Source organism: Mesoplodon mirus (genome assembly GCF_964341445.2).
Source record: "Mesoplodon mirus genome assembly, chromosome: 14".
NCBI lineage: Eukaryota > Metazoa > Chordata > Mammalia > Artiodactyla > Ziphiidae > Mesoplodon > Mesoplodon mirus.
This window is the reverse complement of record NC_138990.1, coordinates 70,193,547-70,221,397: the sequence shown is the minus strand read 5'-3', so window position 1 is coordinate 70,221,397 and position 27,851 is coordinate 70,193,547. Positions and strand designations below refer to the sequence as shown.

The 27,851-nt window shown below is 40.4% G+C and overlaps 1 protein-coding gene across 5 annotated transcripts in view; it reads right to left on the bottom strand.

The window, feature by feature from the left end:
• The window catches only part of EML6 (EMAP like 6), a 377,195-nt gene that overhangs the window by 132,945 nt on the left and 216,399 nt on the right, over window positions 1–27,851 (bottom strand). For all 5 annotated transcript variants that reach the window (XM_082641845.1, XM_082641844.1, XM_082641847.1 and 2 more), the window contains one exon: window positions 24,569–24,704. In XM_082641845.1, coding sequence (XP_082497971.1) covers window positions 24,569–24,704 — 136 coding nt within the window. The remainder of the gene's footprint in view (window positions 1–24,568; window positions 24,705–27,851) is intronic.

The window sequence follows — 27,851 nt, the reverse complement described above, 5'->3', positions numbered from 1 at the left end:
ATCTTTCAGCAGAAACTCTGCAAGCCAGAAGGGACTGGCAGGACATATTTAAAGTGATGAAGGAGAAAAACCTACAACCAAGATTATTCTACCCAGCAAGGATCTCATTCAGATATGATGGAGAAATTAAAACCTTTACAGACAAGCAAAAACTAAGAGAATTCAGCACCACAAAACCAGCTCTACAGCAAATGCTAAAGGAACTTCTCTAGGCAAGAAACACAAGAGAAGGAAAAGACCTACAATAACAAACCCAAAACAATTAAGAAAATGGGAATAGGAACATACATATAGATAATTACCTTAAATGTAAACAGATTAAATGCACCCACCCAAAAACAGACTGGCTGAATGGATACAAAAACAAGAACCATATATATGCTGTCTACAAGAGACCCACTTCAGACCTAGAGACACATACAGACTGAAAGTGAGGGGATGGAAAAAAATATTCCATGCAAATGGAAACCAAAAGAAAGCTGAAGTAGCAATTCTCATACCAGATAAAATAGACTTTAAAATAAAGACTATCAGAAGAGACAAAGAGGACACTACATAATGATCAAGGGATTGATCCAAGAAGAAGATATAATAATTGTAAATATTTATGCACCTAACATAGGAGCACCTCAATACATAAGGCAAATACTAACAGCCATAAAAGGGGAAATCAACAGTAACATATTCATAGTAGGGGACTATAACACCTCACTTTCACCAATGGACAGATCATCCAAAATGAAAATAAATAAGGAAACACAACCGTTAAATGATACATTAAACAAGATGGACTTAATTGATATTTATAGGACATTCCATCCAAAAACAACAGAACACACATTTTTCTCAAGTGCTCATGGAACATTCTCCAGGATAGATCATATCTTGGGTCACAAATCAAGCCTTGGTAAATTTAAGAAAATTGAAATTGTATCAAGTATCTTTTCCGACCACAATGCTATGAGACTAGATATCAATTACAGGAAAAGGGCTGTAAAAAATACAAGCACATGGAGGCTAAACAATACACTACTTAATAACGAAGTGATCACTGAAGAAATTAAAGAGGAAATTAAAAAATACCTAGAAACAAATGACAATGAAAACACAACGACCCAAAACCTATGGGATGCAGCAAAAGCAGTTTTAAGAGGGAAGTTTATAGCAATACAATCATACCTTAAGAAACAGGAAACATCTCGAATAAACAACCTAACCTTGCACCTAAAGCAGTTAGAGAAAGAAGAACAAAAAAAAAAACCCCAAAGTTAGCAGAAGGAAAGAAATCATAAAGATCAGATCAGAAATAAATGACAAAGAAATGAAGGAAATGATAGCAAAGATCAATAAAACTAAAAGCTGGTTCTTTGAGAAGATAAACAAAATTGATAAACCATTAGCCAGACTCATCAGGAAAAAAAGGGAGAAGACTCAAATCAATAGAATTAGACATGAAAAAGGAGAAGAAACAACTGACACTGCAGAAATACAAAAGATCATGAGAGATTACTACAAGCAACTCTATGCCAATAAAATGGACAACCTGGAAGAAATGGACAAATTCTTAGAAATGCACAACCTGCCAAGACTGAATCAGGAAGAAATAGAAAGTATGAACAGACCAATCACATGCACTGAAATTGAGACTGTGATTAAAAATCTTCCAAAAAACAAAAGCCCAGGACCAGATGGTTTCACAGGCCAATTCTATCAAACATTTAGAGAAGAGCTAACACCTATTCTTCTAAAACTCTTCCAAAATATAGCAGAGGGAGGAATACTCCCAAACTCATTCTATGAGGCCACCATCACCCTGTTACCAAAACCAGACAAGGATGTCACAAAGCAAGAAAACTACAGGCCAATATCTCTGATGAACATAGATGCAAAAATCCTCAACAAAATACTAGCAAACAGAATCCAACAGCACATTACAAGGATCATACACCATGATCAAGTGGGGTTTATTCCAGGAATACAAGGATTCTTCAATATACACAAATCAATCAATGTGATACACCATATTAACAAATTGAAGGAGAAAAACCACATGGTCACCTCAACAGATGCAGAGAAATCTTTCAACAAAATTCAACACCCATTTATGATAAAAACCCTGCAGAAAGTAGGCATAGAGGGAACTTTCCTCAACATAATAAAGGCCATATATGACAAACCCACAGCCAACAACGTCCTCAATGGTGAAAAACTGAAAGCATTTCCACTAAGATCAGGAAAAAGGCAAGGTTGCCCACTCTCACCACTCTTATTCAACAAAGTTTTGGAAGTTTTAGCCACAGCAATCAGGGAAGAAAAGGAAATAAAAGGAATCCAAATCGGAAAAGAAGAAGTAAAGTTGTCACTGTTTGCAGATGACATGATACTATACATAGAGAATCCTAAAGATGCTACCTGAAAACTACTAGAGCTAATCAATGAATGTGGTGAAGTAGCAGGATACAAAATTAATGCACAGAAATCTTTGGCATTCCTATACACTAATGATGAAAAATCTGAAAGTGAAATTAAGAAAACACTCCCATTTACCACTGCAACAAGAAGAATAAAATATCTAGGAATAAACCTATCTAAGAAGACAAAAGACTTGTATGCAGAAAATTATAAGACACTGATGAAAGAAATTAAAGATGATACAAATAGATGGAGAGACATACCATTCTTGGATTGGAAGAATCAACATTGTGAAAATGACTCTACTACCCAAAGCAATCTACAGATTCAATGCAATCCCTATCAAACTACCACTGGCATTTCTCACAGAACTAGAACAAAAATTTTCACAATTTGTATGGAAACACAAAAGACCCCGAATAGCCAAAGCAATCTTGAGAACGAAAAATGGAGCTGGAGGAATCAGGCTCCCTGACTTCAGACTATACTACAAAGCTACAGTAATCAAGATAGTATGGTACTGGCACAAAAACAGAAAGATAGATCAATGGAACAGGATAGAAAGCCCAGAGATAAACCCACGCACATATGGTCACCTTATCTTTGATAAAGGAGGCAGGAATGTACAGTGGAGAAAGGACAGCCTCTTCAATAAGTGGTGCTGGGAAAACTGGACAGGTACATGTAAAAGTATGAGATTAGATCATTCCCTAACACCATACACAAAAATAAGCTCAAAATGGATTAAAGAACTAAATGTAAGGCCAGAAACTATCAAACTCTTAGAGGAAAACATAGGCAGAACACTCTATGACATAAATCACAACAAGATCCCTTTTGACCCACGTCCTAGAGAAATGGAAATAAAAACAAAAATAAACAAATGGAACCTAATAAAACTTAAAAGCTTTTGCACAGCAAAGGAAACCGTAAACAAGGCCAAAAGACAACCCTCAGAATGGGAGAAAATATTTACAAATGAAGCAACTGACAAGGGATTAATCTTCAAAATTTACAACCAGCTCATGCAGCTCAATAACAAAAAAACAAACAACCCAATCCAAAAATGGGCAGAAGACCCAAATATACATTTCTCCAAAGAAGATATACAGACTGCCAACAAACACATGAAAGAATGCTCAACATCATTAATCATTAGAGAAATGCAAATCAAAACTACAAATGCAAATCAAAACTACTGGTGTGAGATATTATCTCACACCAGTCAGAATGGCCATCATCAAAAAATCTAGAAACAATAAATGCTGGAGAGGGTGTGGAGAAAAGGGAACACTCTTGCACTGCTGGTGGGAATGTGAATTGGTACAGCCACTATGGAGAACAGTCTGGAGGTTCCTTAAAAAACTACAAATAGAACTACCATTTGACCCAGCAATCCCACTACTGGGCATATACCCTGAGAAAACCATAATTCAAAAAGAGTCATGTACCAAATTGTTCATTGCAACTCTAATTACAATAGCCATAAGATGGAAACAACCTAAGTGTCCATCATTGGATGAATGGATAAAGAAGATGTGGCACATATATACAATGGAATATTACTCAGCCATAAAAAGAGACGAAACTAAGCTATTTGTAATGAGGTGGATGGACTTAGAGTCTGTCATACAGAGTGAAGTAAGTCAGAAAGAGAAAGACAAATACCGTTTGCTAACACATATATATGGAATTTAAGGGAAAAAATGTCAAGAAGAACCTAAGAGTAAGACGGGAATAAAGACACAGACCTACTAGAGAATGGACTTGAGGATATGGGGAGGGGGAAGGGTAAGCTGTGACAAAGTGAGAGAGTGTCATGGACATATATACACTACCAAACGTAAAATAGATAGCTAGTGGGAAGCAGCCGCATAGCACAGGAAGATCAGCTTGGTGCTTTGTGACCACCTAGAGGGGTGGGATATGGAGGGTGGGAAGGAGGGAGACGCAAGTGAGAAGAGATATGGGAACATATGTATATGTATAACTGATTCACTTTGTTATAAAGCAGAAACTAACACACCATTGTAAAGCAATTATACTCCAATAAAGATGAAAAAAAACCACAATGAGGGAATTCCTTGGCGGTCCAGTGGTTAGGACTCTGTGCTTCCACTGCAGGGGGCAGGGGTTTGATCCCTGGTCAGGGGAGTATGATCCTGCAAGCTGCAGGTGCAGCGAAAAACACAAAAACAAAAAACAAAAACCATAATGAGATATTATCTCATACTTATTACAGTGGCTATTATTTTTTCAAAAAGACAAGAAATAAGAAGTGTTGGCAAGAATGTGGGGCAAAGGGAACCCTTGGGCACTGTGGGAATGTAAATTGGTACAGCCACTATGGGCAACACCATGGAGGTTCCTCAAAAATTAAAAATAGAACTACTGTATGATCCAACACTTCTGCTTCTGAAGCAAAAAAAACACTAACTCTAAAAGGTATCTGCACCCCCAAGTTCACTGCAACATTACTCACAATAACCATGACATGCAAACAACCTAAGCGTCCATCAGTGGATAAAGAAAATGTGATATATACATATACAATAGAATATCATTCAGCTACAAAAAAAGGAATTATTGCTATTTGGGACAACATGGGTGGCTTTTGCAGACATACTGCTAAGCAAAATAAGTCAGACAGAGAAAGACAAATATTGCATGATCTCACTTTTATGTGGAATCTAAAATATAAAGTAAAAACAAACCCAAAAAACTCACAGATACAGAGAACAGATTGGTGGTTGCCAGAGGCAGGGGTGGGCAGTAGGCAAAATGGGTGAAGGTAGTCAAAGGCACAAACTTCCAGTTACAAAATAAATAGGTCCTGGGGGTGTAATGTACAGCATGATGAACATGTACAATGTACATTTAGTAATACTGTAATGTATATTTGAAAGTAGCTAATGTATCTTGAAAGTGGATTTTAAAAGTTTTCATCACAAGAAAAAAAATTTGTAACTGTGTGGTGATGGACGTTAACTAGGCTTATTGTGGTCATCACTTTGAGACAAATATATACATTATGTATACATAATACATATATAATACATACATAATATTATATGTAATATAATATATTATATATATACACATTGTATATAATCATTATGTTGTATACCTGAAACTGTTATATGTCAATTATATCAGTAAAAATGATATACATACAGCTATATATATATATATATATATATATACACCTTATATATCTTAGCAATGCTACATATTTTAACTGTCATCAAAATACTCAAAGCACAATCCTTTTATAATTCCACTGACTGTCCTAAAGACTCACCCTTTCCAAGCAGGCCTGGCATCCAAGGCACTACTACAAGCAGGAACAGGCCAGTTCTGCCTGTTTTCCTCCAACAGTGCATTCCTCCATCCCATAAGACTTTAGGAGAATTTCTCCCAAAGGACCAGCACTGTATTTGATCCAGTGTACAGACATTTTTCTCCCCACCACCCCCACTATTTTTTAACTTCTTGTTTGGGGAACAAATTCAGAAAGGTCAAGAATATTATAACAAACAACCCATCACATGGAATCAATGTGTTAACATTTTTAAAATATTTGCTTTGTCTTTAAGAGGGTTAGAACAAAAAAGAACCTTCCACCTCAGCCTAGACTGATGAGGCAGTCCAGCTACACAGCACCCAGCTGTGTTTTCAGACTGTGTCCAGGGAGTTCTTGGATTCCTAGAAGAGCCGCAGGGGCCTGGCAAGGAGAGCACAGGGAAATGAGGGGCGAGAGGCAGAGTCTGAGGATCCAACCCCTGCTTTTCCCTCAACAACTCACAGTCTGTGTTTTCTAGCAGATTTCATTTGAAAAAAGGGTTCCACTGAACTAACCAACAAAAGGAAGAAGATTTACATGTGGCAAAGGCAATGAAGTTAAACTGATAACGGGTTATTTCTGACCAAGTAGGGGCAGGGGAAGAAGGAGAGAGAGAGAACCAGGGCAGGAGTCGTTTCATTTTCATTGTTTGCAACATAAACCTAATGAGCTGTGAACATTTTCTCTGGAGACCAGCCCAGGCTCTCCACAAACACTCAGTTCTTCAAAGAGATAAATTGGATTTTGTCACATCAGACAAGTCGACCCCAGGGGTCTACCTGCAGCGACAGACAGGATGCTAGGCCACTCTTACTTCCCAGAGAACCATTTAAAATAGGAATGACTTCCTAAGGACACCTCAGTGGGTAGAGAGCCGTATTCAAGTTTCCTAATAACGTCCCGTTTAGGAACGTTATTGGTCACCTCGGGCTGGCCGAGGTGACCATTGCATTGGGAAGTATTAAGCTGGCTTTGTTTCTTTATCTTCTGCTCTGGGAGTCAGACAAATATAAGGTATTATTTGGACTACGGTTAGAAATCCACCAAGAGTGAAAAGAGAGCCAGGGAAAACCATCCTAATTATTTTAAACTACAGAAATTCTCCTTTCTTCTTAAAAAGTGCATGTTTCAGAGACTTTTGACAGAATGAACTGAAGGCATTTTGCTGAATTGGTGAGGGGTGCACATTTTGGACACAGGGGCCTTCTCTGCCACTCGTTCCACTATGAGAAATGTGGGGTTCTGGCCTGTGCTTGGTCCAGACAGCCAGCAGATGGCAGTAGAGAGCAACCACCCACCTCAACATAAAAATCCTAGAGGCTAAGATCAAATTCTCACCAGCCCTTTGCCCGGATTTTATATTCAGACCAGGGAGTGGGAAACAGTATCCTTTTAATCCTCTCTGTGACAGTTCTGAAACCTGGACATGGGAGATCTAGTCCATGAGTATCATAAGTATCAACAAAGACCTAAAGGACATTGCTTATTTTCCACTAGTTCACTGAATGGTTAAGTACATGGACTGGATTTATATCCCAGCTCTATGACATGGCAAGTATTTAACCTTTCAAAACTTCAGTTGCCCTACCTGTAAACTGCAGAGAATATTAGCACTCACACATCACAGCACTGTTACGAGGATTCAATGCAATCATATATTTAAACACTTGACCCAGTGTCTGGTACTTAGGAAACTAATCAATAAATATCAGTTGTTATTATTTTTAACCAGCAGGTTTTTATTAAGTTCACATCTCAATGGAGAACAACTTGCTGTGCGTGTGGTCAGACTCCGTCCCCAGGCAGGATCAGCACCATGAGCTATGAAGTTGCTGCTTCTGCCTTTCCTTGAGCCTCTTAGTTACATCCTTGTGTTACAACTTATTTGTTGTGTTGTTTGTTACCATTTTTTAAAATAGATCTCTATTGGAGTATAATTGCTGCATAATCCTGTGTTAGTTTCTGTTGTACACCAAAATGAATCAGCCATATGCATACATATGTCCCCATATCCCCTCCCTCTAGAGCCTCCCTCCCACCCTCCCTACCCCACCCCCCCAGGTCATTTTGACATGCCAGCACTGCCGACTCTCAGAAGGAAAGGCTATATCTGACAAAGAGAACTCTTTGGGGAATAAAATGGTTTTCTTCCCTCAATTGTTTGGCCCAAGAAGGGAAGACTGGCAGCTGGGAGGGGGCTGGTATTGATACTTATTAGTGTTCTTAAATCTGGTGCACCGAGGCCTGATATATGGTAAAGGGCCAAGAGCAGTTGCTCCAACACTTAATGTCCATCAGAAACTACATAGAAAGTGTTTTTAAAACAGGGACGCCCAGGGAATTCCCTGGCAGTCCAGTGGTTAGGACTCTGTGCTTTCACTGCTGAGGGGGCGGGTTCGATCCCTGGTCGGGGAACTAAGATCCCCACAAGCCTCGCGGCATGGGCGAAAACAAAACAAAACAGAACATGGATGCCTGGACCCTACTCAGAAATTCCTCTCAATTGCTCTGGAGTGGAGCTGGGCATAGTTATTTTTAGCTCACCAGGGCTGAGAACCACTTGTTGAGAACCAACCACTATCAAGCTGTTCCCAAACTAGTGTGTGTTCTCAGACTTTAGTCAGACTGCTGAAAATTCAGATTTCCAGGCTGATTCTAATGCAGTGGTTCTTCAACCAAACGTTGGAAAACTCCACTCTAGTAGATTAGAAAGCTGAAGTCCTGATGAGCAGATAGCCAAAAATAAGTGCAACTTTGAGAAATCTTTTTGGAGTCAAACAAGCAAGTTCTGTAAATGGGCAGGAATGGTTCTCCCATACATTCCCAGCCCTGCACCCAGAGCTTTGCACATGTGCCCAGGAAGGCTCACAGTGACTCAGGAGGAGGCCCTCGGACAGCACCAGGCCGTAGGTGGGGACAGGAAATATGTAAATGAGGAAATTACAGCACAGACAGTTTACCTTATTTGTCCTAAGTCCCAGAGCTAGCAGGTGATGGAGATAAAATGAGGATTCACGCAGTGCAAGGCTGGAGCAAACTCTCTTCCCCACAAAGGTATTTCCCTTCTCTGTGGATGCGTACCCAGGACATGGTACCAAAGATCAAACAAGAGAGCATGATGGCCTTCTCCTATCAACCTAATCTTATTAAAGGTGCAGTACTAAGCAGCGCCCCAGGTAAAAGGTAATAAAAGGACAAGAGGGAGAGAGATTTCACTCAGAGGGAAGAGGGAGTGTTGGGAGGGGGTGTGGGAAAACTGCAGGGCGCCCCCCCAGCAGGGGGTGGCTGAGGTGCCTAAGGAGTCTGGAGGTGGGCCAGGGGCTCTGGCGGCCTAGGGTAATGTGGAAGGCAGAGTTTGGAACCTAAGGGAAACAAAAGGGAGGGAAGGCGTGCATCTCCCCAGGGATTCGTGAGCACCAATAACTGGGGAACAGGACTGGCTTTATGATACACAGAGCCCAGTACAAAATGGAAATGTGAGGTCCCCTTGTTTAAAACTGATTAAGAATTTCAAGATGATGACAGCAAGCCCTAAACCAAGCGTAGGGCCCTCCTGCAAGTAGGCAGAGCTCATGCCCTGGGAGCCAGCCATGCCTGGGGACCCCCAGAGCTGCTGCAGGAAATACGGGATCCTGCATGCAGAGCGCCTAGCACAAAGCACCACGAGTCTGCAGCATGAAGTGCCCACGGCCTGCTGCTCCTGTTTACAAGGGCTCTCTGCCTGAGAACTTCCAGCAGATTACTGTCTACAAAATCCACTCCACAGGATCCCAAATCCCATAGCCTCAGGAATACTGAAGGATCCACACAGCCTAACGGGACCCCAGAGGACAGAAACACACTGCCAAGCCCGCTGCCTTCACCCCAGGGAAGGAACACCCAGGCTGGTCTTTGTAGGAGGCCAGCTCGGTCAGAGTGTTTACAGGGGAATTATTACCAGAACAAACCAGACAGTCAGCCTCTGCTTCTCTGACACCACGTCCCACACCAAGCCTGGACAAACAACAGCCGACGCTCCTCTGGTGGCACACCTCACCATCCGCAGCCCCTGCACGTTCCTCTGCAGGGCTTCCACTTGCTCAGAACACCAGAGACGCAGGAGGCCGTAATATCCTTACGACAAAGGTGAGCAGACAGGGAGAGAGGTGATGGATGCGATGGGAGTGGAGGTGAGCGATGAAGCACTCAAGGGACCAGGAGAACCACAGAAGATACTCGCTTTGTTTCTATCGTCAACAAGGCTGCTTTCAGATTTGAGAGTTGGTCCTGTGAACCTTCTATACTAGGGTTTCTCAACTGCGGCACTGTTAACATTAGGGGCTGGATAATTCTTAGTCGAGGTGTCTAACACTGCAATATGTAATTTTAGGATGTTTAGCAGCGTCCCTGGCCTCAGGAATGCCGGTAGCACCCTTCCAGTTGATAATCAAAAATGTCTCCATACAATGGCAAATATCTTCCAGAAGATAAAAACGCCCCTGTTTGGGCTCCCCTGGTGGCACAGTGGTTGAGAGTCCACCTGCCAGTGCAGGGGACACAGGTTCGTGCACCGGTCCGGGAAAATCCCACATGCTGCGGAGCGGCTGGGCCCGTGAGCCATGGCCGCTGAGCCTGCGCATCCGGAGCCTGTGCTCCGCAATGGGAGAGGCCACAACAGTGAGAGGCCCACGTACCGCAAAAAAAAAAACAAAAAAAAAAACCCATTTGAGAACCACTGGACAGAATGATCCTCAATGTTCTCTGAGGGAGAAAAATGGTAATAAGAAGAATGGGTAGTGGGGAAGAGTCACCTGTGCTCCCACCTCTAATCCTGCCCCACTCTAGTCCACTCTCCGCTCTGGAGCAGGTGGAGCCCTGACCATGACACTCAACCCCTTAAGCCTTTATATGACCTCCTACTGCTGGTCCGTGGGGGCCAAGCTTGAACACAGAAATTATCTGTTCCTCCCTCTGAAGCCTTTCACCTCTCACTGTGCACTCCAGTCACACGATGCACTCTTCATCATTCGTCCATTTCCAGGGTGCCGGCGTGTGCCAGGCACCGTTCTAAGTGCTTGCTTGGGAGGCATCAGTGAACAAAGAGGCTCCTGCCCTTGTAGAAATAGACAACATCCATAAGCATCACAAACAGGTAAGTTATACTGTTTGTTACAAGGTGAAAAAAAGATCTGTGAAGAGAGGATCAGGAGTGCCAGGATGGTGGAGGCAGAGTGGGTTGCAATTTTGAATAAGGTCATCAGGGCAGCTTCACTTGAGCAAAGGAGAGGGGTAGTAATCATCCAGATTCCTGGGGAGAGTGATGCAGGCAGAGGGAGCAGCCTGGGCAGAGGGTAGAGCAGAGGGCGGGAGGCCTGAGGGGGAAGGGGCCAGTAGGCCATCCTAAGGATGTGTACTCTTTTTCTTCGGAAAATGGGAATCATGGCGGGGTTTTGAGGAAATGTGACCTGGCTCATGTAAATTTCCAACAACTCCCTCCAGCTGCTATTCTGAGAATAATGGCTGAAGCAGGGACACAAGTTATAAAGCAACTGAAGTAGCCCGTGCGCAAGATGGTGGTTCAGACCAGTGAGGGGGCAGTAGAGATAGTGAGAAGGCTAAGAAGAGGCATCTTGTATCCTCGAGACTTCAGCCTCCTTCTCTTGCTCAACACTGAGGGAATGCTGCTTGACCTAATGCAAGATATCTCCAGATTCAGAGTCTACAGTTCATTAGACATAGCAACGATTCAATAAATATGTGTTGGGAGTTAAAATAAACACACAAAAAAACTCCAATAAAACGTGTGAAGCACACTTTTTAGAAGAGCCTGTCTAGTTCCTAGGCACGCTTCTGACACTTAGTAGATGCTTAATAAATGCTTACTGAATGGATAAGTAAATGAATAATGCATCTTATACTGTGTGACTAATTACTGTACTCGTCTAGACATAATCATTTACAACCATTAGCTCAAAGTATTTTATTACCATAGATGTAATTCATTTTGATTGCCTTGCTTTAAGAATTATTTTTGGCTTTTTTTGCTGCCACTGTAAGTCACTTAAGCTTCACTATTTTACCTAGATCATAAATTTGTTTTAAAAATGATCAGACTCAAGATGCCCTTTTGTTGAGTTTGGTGTGAGACTTGAGTTACAGCTCGAATCCTACAATGGCCCTGAGCTTCATTCTATTCATCCATAAGGTGACAGAGTTCCACGTGATGACATCATGTGGAACTTTTTGTCTCTCCCAGCTTGAAAATTCCAGAACTGTATATTCACTGAAAAATGTACTGGAGGTCCACCATCCCATATATCTAAAATTTTTGGTGGTAGGCGCATTTTGGAATTTTGAAAATTTTGGATTTTGAACTCATGTAATAGATCCAGTGGAGCCTGGGGCAGCTCCTTGAAATCAAATATTTCTGCAGTGAAGGGTATGAATATTCACACATATGAAGACAATAAACAGCTTCATAATAAGTGTAAGTCATGTTTTGCTGCCAAATTAGTTATAAAAAATATTTTGGAAAAAAAGAAGTTGCACCCTTACCTAACACCATGTGCAAAAAATTACCTCAAAAATGGATCAAAGACCTAAATATAAGAGCCCAAACCATAAAACACTTATAAGAGATCTTGAGAGATCTTCATGAAATTGTATTGTACTTGGCAATAATTTCTTGCTATGACACCAAAAGCACAGGTAAAAACAGAGAAAAATAGATATATTGGATTACATCGAAATTAAAAACTTTTATGCGTCATAGGACATAATAAACAGAGAAGGCAACCTATGCAATGGGAGAAAATATTTGCAAATCATATATCTGATAATGGGGTTAATATCTAAGATATATAAAGAACATATACAGCTTGGCAACAAAATAACAAATAACCTTATTTAAAAATGGGCAAAGGGAGTCGAAAACAAGATGGCAGAGTAGAAGGACGTGCTCTCACTCCCTCTTGCTTGAACACCAGAATCACAACAAGCTGCTGGACAATCATCGACAGGAAGACACTGGAACTCACCAAAAAAGATACCGCACATCCAAAGACAAAGGAGAAGCCACAATGAGATGGTAGGAGGGGCGCAATCACAGTAAAATCAAATGCCATAACTGGTGGGTGGGTGACTCACAGACTGGCGAACACTTATACCACAGAAGTCCACCCACTGGAGAGGAGGTTCTGAGCCCCACGTCAGGCTTCCCAACCTGGGGGTCCGGCAACAGGAGGAGGAATTCCTAGAGAATCAGATTTTGAAGGCTAGTGGGATTTGACTGCAGGACTTCAACAGGACTGGGGGAAACAGAGACTCCACTCTTGGAGGGCACACACAAAGTAGTGTGCACATTGGGACCCAGGAGAAGGAGCAGTGACCCCACAGGAGACTGAACCAGACCTACCTGCTAGTGTTGGGAGGGTCTCCTGCAGAGGCGGGAGGTGGCTCTGTTTCACCCTGGGGACAAGGACACTGGCAGCAGAAGTTCTGGGAAGTACTCCTTGGCGTGAGCCCTCCCAGAGTCTGTCATTAGCCCCACCAAAGAGCCCAGGTAGGCTCCAGTGTTGGGCTGCCTCAGCCCAAACAACCAACAGGGAGGGAACCCAGGCCCACCCATCAACAGTCAAGTGGATTAAAGTTTAGCTGAGCTCTGCACACCAGAGCAACAGTCAGCTCTAACCACCACCAGTCCCTCCCATCAAGCCTCTTAGATAGCCTCATCCACCAGAAGGCAGACAGCAGAAGCAAGAAGAACTACAATCCTGCGGCCTGTGGAACAAAAACCACATTCACAGAAAAACAGACAAGATGAAAAGGCAGAGGGCTATATACCAGATGAAGCAACAAGATAAAACCCCAGAAAAACAATTAAATGAAGTGGAGATAGGAAACCTTCCAGAAAAAGAATTCAGAATAATGATAGTGAAGATGATCCAGGACCTCGGAAAATGAATGGAGGAAAAGATCGAGAAGATGCAAGAAATGTTTAACAAAGACCTAGAAGAATTAAAGAACAAACAAACAGAGAAGAACAATACAATAACTGAAATGAAAACTACACAGGAAGGAATCAATAGCAGAATAACTGAGGCAGAAGAACGGATAAGTGACCTGGAAGACAGAATGGTGGAATTCACTGCTGCAGAAGAGAATAAAGAAAAAAGAATGAAAAGAAATGAAGACAGCCTAAGAGACCTCTGGGACAACATTAAATGCAACAACATTCGCATTATAGGGGTCCCAGAAGGCGAAGAGAGAGAGAAAGGACCAGAGAAAATATTTGAAGAGATTATAGTCGAAAACTTCCCTAACATGGGAAAGTAAATAGCCACCCAAGTCCAGGAAGCGTAGCCAGTCCCATACAGGATAAACCCAAGGAGAAACACGCTGAGACACATAGTAATCAAACTGGCAAAAACTAAAGACAAAGAAAAATTATTGAAAGCAGCAAGGGAAAAACAAAAAATAACATACAAGGGAACTCCCATAAGGTTAACAGCTGATTTCTCAGTAGAAACTCTACAAGCCAGAAGGGAGTGGCATGATATACTTAAAGTGATGAAAGGGAAGAACCTACAACTAAGATTACCCTAACCAGCAAGGATCTCATTCAGATTCGATGGAGAAATCAAAAGCTTTACAGACAAGCAAAAGCGAAGAGAATTCAGCACCACCAAACCAGCTCTACAACAAATGCTAAAGGAACTTCTCTAAGTGGGAAACACAAGAGAAGAAAAGGACCTACAAAAACAAACCCAAAACACTTAAGAAAATGGTCATACGAACATACATATCGATGATTACCTTAAACGTGAATGGATTAAATGCTCTAACCAAAAGACACAGGCTTGATGAATGGATACCAAAACAAGACCCATCTATATGCTGTCTACAAGAGACCCATTTCAGACCTAGGGACATATACTGACTGAGAGCGAGGGGATGGAAAAAGATATTCCATGCAAATGGAAGTCAAAAGAAAGCTGGAGTAGCTATACTCATATCAGATAAAATAGACTTTAAAATAAAGAATGTTACAACAGACAAGGAAGGACACTACATAATGATCAAGGGATCAATCCAAAAAGAAGATATAACAATTATAAATATATATGCAGCCAACAGAGGGGCACCTCAATACATAAGGCAACTGCTAACAGCTATAAAAGAGGAAATCGACAGTAACACAATAATAGTGGGGAATTTACCACCTCACTTACACGAATGGACAGATCATCCAAAATGAAAATAATTAAGGAAACAGAGCTTTAAATGACACAACAGACCAGATAGATTTAATTGATATTTATAGGACATTCCATCCAAAAACAGCAGATTACACTTTCTTCTCAAGTGCGCATGGAACATTCTCCAGGATAGATCACATCTTGGGTCACAAATCAAGCCTCAGTAAATTTAAGAAAACTGAAATCATATCAAGCCTATTTTCTGACCACAATGCTATAAGATTAGAAATGAATTACAGGGAAAAAACGTAAAAAACACAAACACATGGAGGCTAAACAATACGTTACTAAATAACCAAGAGATCACTGAAGAATTCAAAGAGGAAATCAAAAAATACCTAGAGACAAATGACAATGAAAACACGATGATCCAAAACCTATGGGATGCAGCAAAAGCAGTTCTAAGAGGGAAGTTTATAGCTATACAAGCCTACCTCAAGAAACAAGAAAAATGTCAAATAAACAATCTAACCTGACACCTAAAGGCTCTAGGGAAAGAACAAACAAAACCCAAAGTTAGCAGAAGGAAAGAAATCATAAAGATCAGAGCAGAAATAAATGAAATAGAAACAAAGAAAACAACAGCAAAGATCAATAAAACTAAAAGCTGGTTCTTTGAGAAGATAAACAAAATTGATAAACCATTAGCCAGACTCATCAAGAAAAAGAGGGAGAGGACTCAAATCAATAAAATTAGAAATGAAAAAGGAGAAGTTACAACAGACACCGCAGAAATACAAAGCATCCTAAGAGACTACTACAAGCAACTCTATGCCAATAAAATGGAAAACCTGGAAAAAATGAACAAATTCTTAAAAAGGTATAATCTTCCAAGACTGAACCACAAAGAAAGAGAAAATATGAACACACCAATCACAAGTAATGAAATTGAAACTGTGATTAAAAATCTGCCAACAAACAAAAGTCCAGGACCAGATGGCCTCACAGGTGAATTCCATCAAACATTTAGAGAAGAGCTAACACCCATCCTTCTCAAACTCTTCCAAAAAATTGCAGAGGAAGGAACACTACCAAATTCATTCTATGAGGCCACCATCACCCTGATACCAAAACCAGACAAAGATACTACAAAAAAAGAAAATTGCAGACCAATATCACTGATGAATATAGATGCAAAAATCCTCAACAAAATACTAGCAAACAGAAACCAACAATACATTAAAAGGATCATACACCACGATCAAGTGGGATTTATCCCAAGGATACAAGGATTCTTCAATATATGCAAATCAATCAATGTGATACACCATATTAACAAGTTGAAGGAGAAAAACCATATCATCATCTCAATAGATGCAGAAAAAGCTTTTGACAAAATTCAACACCCATTTATGATAGAACGTCTCCAGAAAGTGGGCATAGAGGGAAACTACCTCAACATAATAAAGGGCATATACGACAAACCCACAGCAAACATCATTCTCAATGGTGAAAAACTGAAAGCATTTCCTCTAAGATCAGGAATGAGACAAGGATGCTCAATCTCACCACTATTAATCAACATAGTTTTGGAACTCCTAGCCACAGCAATCAGAGAAGAAAAAGAAATAAAAGGAATACAATTGGAAAAGAAGAAGTAAAACTGTCACTGTTTGCAGATGACATGATACTATACATAGAGAATCCTAAAAATGCCACCAGAAAACTACTAGAGCTAATCAATGAATTTGGTAAAGTTGCAGGATACAAAATTAATGCACAGAAATCTCTTGCATTCCTATACACTAGTGATGAAAAATCTGAAAGAGACGTTAAGGAAACACTCCCATTTACCATTGCAATAACAACAAAAAAATACCTAGGAATAAACCTACCTAGGGAGACAAAAGACCAATGCAGAAAACTATAAGACACTGATGAAAGAAATTAAAGATGATACCAACAGATGGAGAGATACACCAACTTCTTGGATTGGAAGAATCAATACTGTGACAATGACTATACTACCCAAAGCAATCTACAGATTCAATGCAATCCTTATCAACTTACCAATGGCATTTTTTATGGAACTAGAACAAATCATCTTAAAATTTGTATGGAGACACAAAAGACCCCGAATAGCCAAAGCAGTCTTGAGGGAAAAAAATGGAGCTGGAGGAATCAGACTCCCTGACTTCAGACTATGCTACAAAGCTACAGTAATCAAGACAATATGGTACTGGCACAAAAACAGAAACATACATCAATGGAACAAGATAGAAAGCCCACAGATAAACCCACGCACCTACAGTCAACTAATCTATGACAAAGGAGGCAAAGATATACAATGGAGAAAAGACAGTCTCTTAAATAAGTGGTGCTGGGAAAACTGGACAGCTACATGTAAAAGAATGAAATTAGAACACTCCCTAACACCGTACACAAAAATAAACTCAAAATGGATTAGAGACCTAAATGTAAGACCAGACACTATAAAACTCTTAGAGGAGGGGCTTCCCTGGTGGCGCAGTGGTTGAGAGTCCGCCTGCCGATGCAGGGGACACGGGTTCGTGCCCCAGTCTGGGAGGATCCCACATGCCGTGGAGCGGCTGGGCCCGTGAGCCATGGCCGTTGAGCCTGCGCGTCCAGAGCCTGTGCCCCTCAGCGGGAGAGGCCGCAACAGTGAGAGGCCCACATACCGCAAAAAAAAAACTCTTAGAGGAAAACATAGGAAAAACATTCTTTGACATAAATCACTGCAGGAAGTTTTTTGATCCACCTTCTAGAGTAATGGAAATAAAACCAAAAATAAACAAATGGGACCTAATGAAACTGCAAAGCTTTTGCACAGCAAAGGAAACCATAAACAAGACGAAAAGACAACCCTCAGAATGGGAGAAAATATTTGCAAACAATCCACAGACAAAGGATTAATCTCCAAAATATATAAACAGCTCATGCAGCTCAATATTAAGAAAACAAACAACCCAATCCAAATATGCGCAGAAGACCTAAATAGACATTTCTCCAATGAAGACATACAGATGGCCAAGAAGCACATGAAAAGCTGCTCAACATCATTAATTATTAGAGAAATGTAAATCAAAACTACAATGAGGTATCACCTCTCACCAGTTAGAATGGGCATCATCAGAATATCTACAAATGACAAATGCTGGAGAGGGTGTGGAGAAAAGGGAACCCTCTTGCACTGTTGGTAGAAATGTAAATTGGTACAGCCACTATGGAGAACAGTATGGAGGTTCCTTAAAAAACTAAAAATAGAACTACCATATGAACCAACCATCCCACTACTGGGCATATATCCTGAGAAAACCATAATTCAAAAAGACACATGCATCCCCATGTTCACTGCAGCACTATTTACAATAGCCAGGTCATGGAAGCAACCTAAATGCCCATCGATAGACAAATGGATAAAGAAGATGTGGTACATATATACAATGGAATATTACTCAGCCATTAAAGGGAATGAAATTGAGTCATTTGTTGAGATGTGGATGGATCTAGAGACTGTCATACAGAGTGAAGTAAGTCAGAAAGACAAAAACAAATATCGTATATTAACGTATGTATGTGGAACCTAGGAAAACGGTACAGATGAACCAGTTTGCAGGGCAGAAGTTGAGACACAGATGTAGAGAAGAAACATATGGACACCAAGGGGGGAAAACCACGGTGGGGTGGGGATGGTGGTGTGCTGAATTGGGTGATTGGGATTGACATGTATACACTGATGTGTATAAAATTGATGACTAATAAGAACCTGCAGTATAAACAAAAAACAAACAAAAAAACCAACTAATACTAAACTTTCTTTGGGTTATTTGTATGGAAATATGTTAATATAAATGTTTCAGACATTACATGAAATTTCTAAGAATCTTATATGTTCTGGTATAATGTTATAAGTCATAATTCTAGTTATTACTTTAAAATGTATATCTCAGAAATAAAAAAAATTTTTCACTTCAAAGGAGCTGTTACAGTGGAGGAATACTGGACTGAATGTCAATATTATGACATAGTATGAGTCTGTTTCGTGTTTGGTAATTGCAATCATTGTTGCTTTTGTTGTGTTCATCCATTTACAATGCTTGGTGTCAGTTTATTTATCTCTTGTAAAAATAAAATACAGTGTGTGTGTGTGAAAAAAAAATGGGCAAAGAACTTGAACAGAAATTTCTCCAAAGATGATATAAAAATGGCCAACAAGCTTATGAAATATGCTTAACATCAAAAATCATTAGGGAAATGCAAATGAAAACCACTAGGAAATACCACTTCACATATATCAGAATAGCTATTATCAAAAAACCAGAAAGTGTCTGTGAGGATGTAGAGAAATTGAAATCCTTGTGCACTGCTGGTAGGAATATAAAAATGGTGCAGCTGTTATGGAAAACAGTATGGAAGTTCCTAAAAAATATTAAAAATAGAAATACCATATGATCCAATAATTCCACTTCTGGATATATATCCCAAGGAATTGAAAGCAGAGTCTCAAAGAGACATTTGCGTACCCATACTCATTGCAGCATTATTCACAATAGCCAAAAGATGGAAGCAACCCAAGTAGCCATTAACAGATGAATGGATAAACAAAATGTGGTATACAATGAAATATTATTCAGCCTTAAGAACAAAGGAAATTCTGACACATGCCACAACATGGATGAACCTTGAAGACATTATGCTAAGAGAAATAAGCCAGTCACAAAAGAGCAAATACTGCATAATTCCACTTATATGAGAATAAGAATAGGCAAATTAGAACAGGCAAATTCACAGAGACAGAAAGTAGAATGGGGGCTGCCAGGGCCAGGATGAGAAGGGAATGGGGAGTTGTTGTTTAATGAGTATGATGTTTCAGTTTGGAAAGATGAAAAATGTTCTGGAGATGGATGGTCATGATGGCTGCATAATATGACTGTACTTGATGCACTCATATGTTTACTTAAAAAATGGTTAAAATGGTAAATTTTATTGTGTATTGTGTATATCTTACCACAATAAAAAAGTTGGTTGCTCTCATAAAAAATATATATACATTTTGGCACTCTGAGTTTTTTGACTTCAGAATTGTAGATAAGGGGTCCTGGATGAATTAGATCGCTGGTTTATATCACCATGTAGTGTTAGTAAAAACTTGTTTGCAGACTCACCACTCGCAGAAGTTGTATGTCACTGGTATAAATAAAACACTACTATTCCTTTGATTGAGGAATGGTCCTCTGGGCTTATGAAGTCCATTTTCTTTGACTAAGACTTGGGGAGAGGACAAGGAGCCCTGAGAATCAGCTCTGGCTGCACAGATTCTTGTTGATATGACAATGACCTATCTCCAAGCTGGTTCCCCCTCAATTTAAAGAAGGGTTAATTGTTTTCAGTAGAAGTCAAAGTCTTCATTAGCTCAAGTTTGACTATAAAGACGTAGGAGAACTGATTAATACCATCATTTTATAATAAAGCTGTAATATCATTTTCGGTTTTTTTTTCCCGAGCTTAGTGTTAATCTTAGTTCATCTAAAAACTGTTCTCTTTCTTGTTTTTTAGCAATTAATAGTTATCAGAAGATGCAAATCTAGGTAAATCTTATGAATATTTACATAAAACAACTTGGAAATGGCCAGATTCATTTTGTAGATCCTCTGGAAGTCTATAGGAAGGCCAGTAGAAATTTTTACAGGTGACATAGTAAGTGTGATCGTTACAAACAGACTCAGATTACCAAACGCAAGTAGCAGTTTCTGAATTTTTACTAGTAAGTTTATAAATTTAAGGACTATAGAATATTGGTACTATGTCATGGGAACTGGGACATGGCCATAATTAATTCTCTTGCTAAATTATTTAAATAGTTGTTTGAGTAATATGAGAAGTCACTATATTTCCACAGAAATGAATTCAAGAGTCATTGCTATACAAACAGCAAAAATATCAAAGAAGGCTCATTCATATCAAGAAATTTTTACTAGAATAAAACCATCCATACATGTAGCTTCATGTCCAAATTGAGAGCAAAGTAGTAAGACGGGCTTGGACCTGAAACCTGGGACCCTTTGCTGCAGTGCTTGCACCTGGACAAACGTCTCCTCCAGCAAGAAACTATAAGGAACTAAAAATAACTGTGTGCGTGCACAGCTGGGCTAAATTATGAACAACAAGATACAAAAAGACCAAAAACCCAACTGCCACTTCTGACCAGCCCAGAGGAAAAGCAGGGTACTGCGCATGCCCCCTGCACACAGCACCACCAAGGGGGTGGGCAGACTGCCTGCCTAAGCCACCCCTCCGGCCGGACCCCTGGACCCACCCCTACCCTCACCCCATATAAAGAAGCAGTTTACCCCCACTCAGGGAGGGAGCAAGGGAACGTGTTACTTGTTTTCGCTCCCTCTGTGCTGCAGCAGGAGCCCCAATAAAGCCTTGCCTGAATTTCCTGACTGGCCTCTTATCAATTTCCACTGATTCAGGAGGCCAAGAACCCTGGTTGGCAACTAGTTCTAACAGTGCTTTGCTTGAATCTGCTCCTTTCAAACGGCACTTTGTTTCCATTTTGAGGCAGAGCCTGAAGGTGGAGGAAAAGTCAAGACTCCTTTTGGGGGGAATGGCGGCGGCGGGGGTGGGGTGGTGGTGTGCAGGGCAGGATGGGGTGGGTCAAAGTACACCCAAAGTCCTGTCCATTCTGCCTTCTTCCTCCTGTTTCAGCCTCTCCCCACAGTCTTTCTTTCACTCCCCTTTAACCCACACTGTCTGCAAATGTTCGGAAGAGCAAGGGCATGTATGGTATTGGCTGGTTGAAGAGGGAGTTGGAACAGAAAACTATACATTTCAACTACTTTTAATCCTCACCTGCAATCCTACATATTTTAATCCTTATACTTGTGCTGGGTCTCCTAGCTCACTCTGGCTTCACTCCCACCTTCAGGTGCCCTAGATACACCCCTGTCACAGGGTGGCCCTGGCAGCTGGTCTCAGAGAACATCATGGAGGGCCTGTTCTGAGACTTGGCTTCTCAACTCAACGGCCCCCCGGCCCTGCTTCAGTGTGATGATGGCGCCAAGGCCCGGCTGAGGGCAAGAGAAAGTCCCTGAGGGTGGTTCAGGATAGTGGCAGGTTCCCCCTGCAAGGCCCTGTCCACACAGGCTCGAGAACTAGCTGAGTTGAAGGTGAAGAGTGAGCCAGATTTGGAGTTGTTACCAACACTTCAACCACGAGCCTTTCATTCGTTTGACTCTAGACATTTATCCTGTTTTCCACTAAGGGCTGGAAAAAATGCTGGCAATTCTTTGGAAGTCTGATAGTACATAGTAGACTTCTGTTACAGTGTTGCCAAAAGTGTGACAGGCAAAGGTGCCACTGATGGTGAAGATGCTACACGGACAAAAATTTTTAATCCAATAGCTAGAACTTACCTTAACAAGTAAAAAATATATATATAAATAAACAGTATATTAAAGCCATAATTTCACAGATATTATTGCTTATGAGGAGAAGTTTAAAAAAAGAAGATAGAAAGAGATGCATTCACATCCATTTAAAGTAAAACACGAAGTAAGCAAGAGTATTGGTAGTGAGCTGAGACTGCAAAAATGAAGAAGGTGGCAAGAAAATGGCACCCATTCTCACGGCTCCTGAACAGCAGCATGGTCTATCCAGTCCTTTCAAAGCACAGTTCACTACTCTTCCTGAAATATAGGCTATTGTCCCACTGGCCATCCATCTAAAAATACATGCTCATCCCTCCCCTGATATCTATAAGCCCAGGTGCTACAGGCCACACCTATGAGATGCAGGCTTGCTTAAGGTCCTTCTGTCCACTGTGCACCACCTATATCCTCTTTGATCTTGGCAAGCAAGCGTGTGTGGGAATCAACTGAGACTGATAGAAAACAGAACGTGTCCCTGACCATCTTCCCTTGATTCTGGGGATAGGAGTTGACCATGGGGTTGGCTTTGTACAATCAATACAAATCCCTGGCTATATAGATGCTTGTTCTGAACCGGCTCCTGAACTCTCCTTTGAGAGCCTGAAGTCAGGGACTGGGTATCAGGTAGAAAAGTAGAGCAGGGTAAATATGGCTTCTGCCCTGATCCTCACACTTTAAAATTTATACCTTGATTATGTGATAAAATTTTGGGATGAGCTGGATAAAGTGACTGCGAAAAAGGAATCATTACTTCTGGTTGATGCTCCCCAACATCTAGCCAGTTTATGGTCAATAATCCCATCTAGTAAGTTAACTCATGAGTTATCTAAGTATATGTTTTGCTTCCAGTTTACCTTGAGGGATACACCAAGAAGTTTCACGGTTCAAGGTCAAACATTTTTGGCTACTTTACTAGCATTTTTAACATTGCTTTTATGGGCGCTTACTTGCTTATATCTGCCTGAAGTATTTTTCTGGATAAAGTTACATTGGCCCATGTTCTCTGGCAGAGAACTCGAGGGCCTTGACTGTCCATGCAATGAAGTAGACACTAAATTCTCACGTGAACAGAACTCCCCACATGTGCTCAGTGGACTAACATCACTTGTGACTTACTTCGTCTTATCTTTCCTATTTACATTTTTCACATTAATCTCTCTCAGTGCCAAATTCTCTATATGAAAAATGAGATAATAAGTCTAGGGCCTCCCTGGTGGCGCAGTGGTTGAGAGTCCGCCTGCCGATGCAGGGGATACGGGTTCGTGCCCCGGTCCGGGAGGACCCCATATGCCGCGGAGCGTCTGGGCCAGTGAGCCATGGCTGCTGAGCCTGCGCATCCGGAGCCTGTGCTCCGCAACGGGAGAGGCCACAACAGTGAGAGGCCCGCGTACCGCAAAAAAAAAAAATAATAAATAAATAAATAAATAAATAAGTCTAGCATGAGAATTTAAAAAGATGTATATAAACTTCTTTGTATTCTCTGGTACACATATTTAACATATTGTAACAGCAGCCAACGTTTACTGAGTGCTGACCATGCACCATGACTTACTTTAAGCACTTTGCAAGTGTATTTAATCCTCATATAACTCTATGAGGTTGGTGTTGGTATTACCCCCATTTTACAGATGAGGAAACTGAGGCCCAGAGATGTTAAGAAATTTGACCAAGGTCTCCAATCTATCACAGGTAAAACTTGGATTTGAACCCAGCCTCCCCAACTCTGAGCCCGGGCTCTTAACTCCTACTACTATGGTAGCTACTCCACTAAAGCTATTTTTAAAAAAATAATTTCTCTTGTTTTTCCTATTATTTATTTATTTATTTATTTATTTTCAGAGACTGCATGCAGTTACATTTAGGGTCACTAACTTACCCAGAACTTCCCAGTTTTATAACTGAAAGTCCCATCTCTCAGGTTACACTCAGTAGTTTTATTATTATGTTGTTTATCTTTGCAGCAGGACCACTGCTTGTACATACAGATACCTTTGTGCAAATTAGGGAAAAGGGGTATCCACTTACATTCAACATACTTTTAATCTTGTGTCCATTACATTTATGTAAACTACCTTAAATCCTTCATGGTATAAGATGGGGTAAGAGAAACAAATATAGAAACAGACTTTCTCACTGTATTTAACACATTAAGATCTATGGGTAAGTATTAATACATGTGTTACCTTTATATCCTTGTTCTGTCTCCCTGAGATCAATTTTGGTTATTGGTTTGAAATCAGTATCCCATAATCGTATACACCCATCTCGTCCACCAGTGGCAAAGCCTTCTTCACAAGCATACATGCTGAAGATTCCAGCCTGTTGATTAAGGCAGATAATACTCAATGCTGCAATCGTTCTAAACAGTCATTATAGCTGGATCTTAATGATAAAAATACAAAACAAAGCAAAAACAAAACAAAAAACAAATCTCTTGTTCTCTATTGAAATCCTGGCAACAGAACAAGTAGCCATTTGTAACAGCCATTTTAGCTAGACTAAAAATTCATAATACCAGTAAAGCAAACTAGTTCAAGTGCTCCTTTGCCACAATTAAACTAATGACAGGCTGTAAAAAAAATTCAGGAATTCCTTGGCTAAAGCAAATATAAAAATCATAAATTTCTTTCTGTGACAGCTAATCATTATAAAGACAATGGTGGAGGTGTTTCATATAAATTCCTTCCCAAAACAAGTAAAGATATGCGGGCTAGGAACACAAACACTTCTATAGGTACAATGGTGACAGAAATGTATCCCAATGAGCTCAAGCAGGCACCATCTGAGCCTAAATGGAAGCATAAATTACACTTGTGTTAGCTTGTTAAGCATTATTTGAAGATGCTTTCCACATCTGATGTGGTTTCACAACTTACAGATGCTTTTCCACAGAAAATGTGTTACAAGAGTATAATGTTGACATAATATCCAGTGTAGAGAAATTAGGTTACTAACGCAGCTGTTTTTATGAATGAGGACCAATACGGGCCTTTTAATTGTTTCAAGAGCTGTTTCATAATTAGCGAAGCCAAGAAAAATGGTCTTCAACATACAAGACAGTGAAAGTTCTAAAATTTCATAGCTCTTTTGCTAAGAGTTGCTGAAACTTTTCTTCATGTTCATAGTAACAGGGCAAGAAGCTAAAAGTCTGTTAAGTTTCTGAAACATTTTACCAAATTTCCATTTATTACAACAGGCTTTACCTTTCACATCATCTCCCCATTCTTCTGGTCATTTTTACTTGATCATCTATGGACACAGCAATATAACTATTTTAATATATGTCAGAATTGAGCAGAGTGCTCAGAGTCAAGTTTGTCCTTGCTCTTACAGAGCAGAACATCAGAAGAATTTATCAGTGGTTTTTGTTTGCATTTTAAGAACTTGTGATATGGACATGGAGGTGACGCTCTCTCACTCAGGATGAGGAAAATCTACCTTATTAACCACTATAAAAATAACAGTTGTCTCCACTCTTGCTATTCAACATATGGGCCACAGGCCAGCAGCAGTAACGTCATCCCAGACCCACTGAGTCACAGCCCACATTTTTTTTTAACATCTTTATTGGAGTATAATTGCTTTATACTGTTCTATTAGTTTCTGCTGTACAAAAAAGTGAATCAGCTATACATATACATATATCACCACCTCTCCTCCCTCTTGCGTCTCCCTCCTACCCTCCCTATCCCAACCCTCTCGCTGGTCACAAAGCACGGAGCTGATCTCCCTGCGCTATGTGGCTGCTTCCCACTAGCTATCTATTTTACATTTGGTAGTGTATATATGTCCATGGCACTCTCTAACTTCATCCCAGCTTACCCTTCCCCCTCCCTCCCTGTGTCCTTAAGACCACTCTCTACGTCTGAGTCTTTATGCCTGTCCTGCCCCTAGGTTCTTCATGACTTTTTTTTTTTTAGGTTTCATATATATGTGTTAGCATATGGTATTTGTTTTTTTCTCTTTGACTTACTTTGCTCTGTATGACAGACCCTAGGTCCAACCACCTCACTATAAATAACTCAATTTCGTTTCCTTTTAAGGCTGAGTAATATTCCATTGTATATATGTGCCACATCTTCTTTATTCATTCAACTGTTGATGGACACTGAGGTTGCTTCCATGTCCTGGCTTTGTAAATAGTGCTGCAACGAACATTGTGGTACATGACTCTTTTTGAATTATGGTTTTCTCAGGGTATATGCCCAGTAGTGGGATTGCTGGGTCATATGGTAGTTCTATTTTTAGTTTTTTTTTTTTTTTTTTTTTTTTGCAGTACGTGGGCCTCTCACTGTTGTGGCCTCTCCCGTTGTGGAGCACAGGCTCCAGATGCGCAGGCTCAGCAGCCACGGCTCATAGGCCCAGCCGCTCTGCGGCATGTGGGATCCTCCCGGACTGGGGCACGAACCCATGTCCCCTGCACTGGCAGGCGGACTCTCAACCACTGCGCCACCAGGGAAGCCCTTATTTTTAGTTTTTTAAGGAACCTCCATACTGTTCTCCATAGTGGCTGTATCAATTTACATTCCCACCAACAGTGCAAGAGGGTTTCCTTTTCTCCACACTCTCTCCAGGATTTACTGTTTCTAGATTTTTGGATGATGGCCATTCTGGCCCGTGTGAGGTAATACCTCATTGTACTTTTAATTTGCATTTCTCTAACGATTAGTGATGTTGAGCATCCTTTCGTGGTTTGTTGGCAATCTGTATATCTTGTCTGGAGAAATGTCGATTTAGGTCTTCTGCCCATTTTTGGATTGGGTTGTTTTTTTGATATTGAGCTGCATAAGCTGCTTGTATATTCTGGAGATTAATCCTTTGTCAGCTGCTTCATTTGCAAATATTTTCACCCATTATAAGGGTTGTCTTTTCATAGTCTTTATGGTTTCCTTTGCTGTGCAAAAGCTTTTAAGTTTCATTAGATCCCATTTGTTTATTGTTGTTTTTATTTCCATTTCTCTAGAAGAGGCTGTCTTTTCTCCATTGTATATTCTTGCCTCCTTTATCAAAGATAAGGTGACCATATGTATGTGGGTTTATCTCTGGCCTTTCTATTCTGTTCCACTGATCTATATTTCTGTTTTTGTGCCAGTATCATACTGTCTTGATTACTGTACCTTTCTAGTATAGTCTGAAGTCAGGGAGCCTGATTCCTCCAGCTCCATTTTTCTTTCTCAAGATTGCTTTGGCTATTCGGGGTCTTTTGTGTTTCCATACAAATTGTGAAGTTTTTTGTTCTACTTCTATGAAAAATGCCATTGGTAGTTTGATAGGGATTGCACTGAATCTGCAGATTACTTTGGGCAGTAGAGTCATTTTCACAATATTGATTCTTCCAATCCAAGAACATGGTGTATCCCCCCATCTGTTTGTATCATCTTTAATTTCTTTCATCAGTGTCTTATAGTTTTCTGCATACAGGTCTTTTGTCTCCATAGGTAGGTTTATTCCTAGGTATTTTATTCT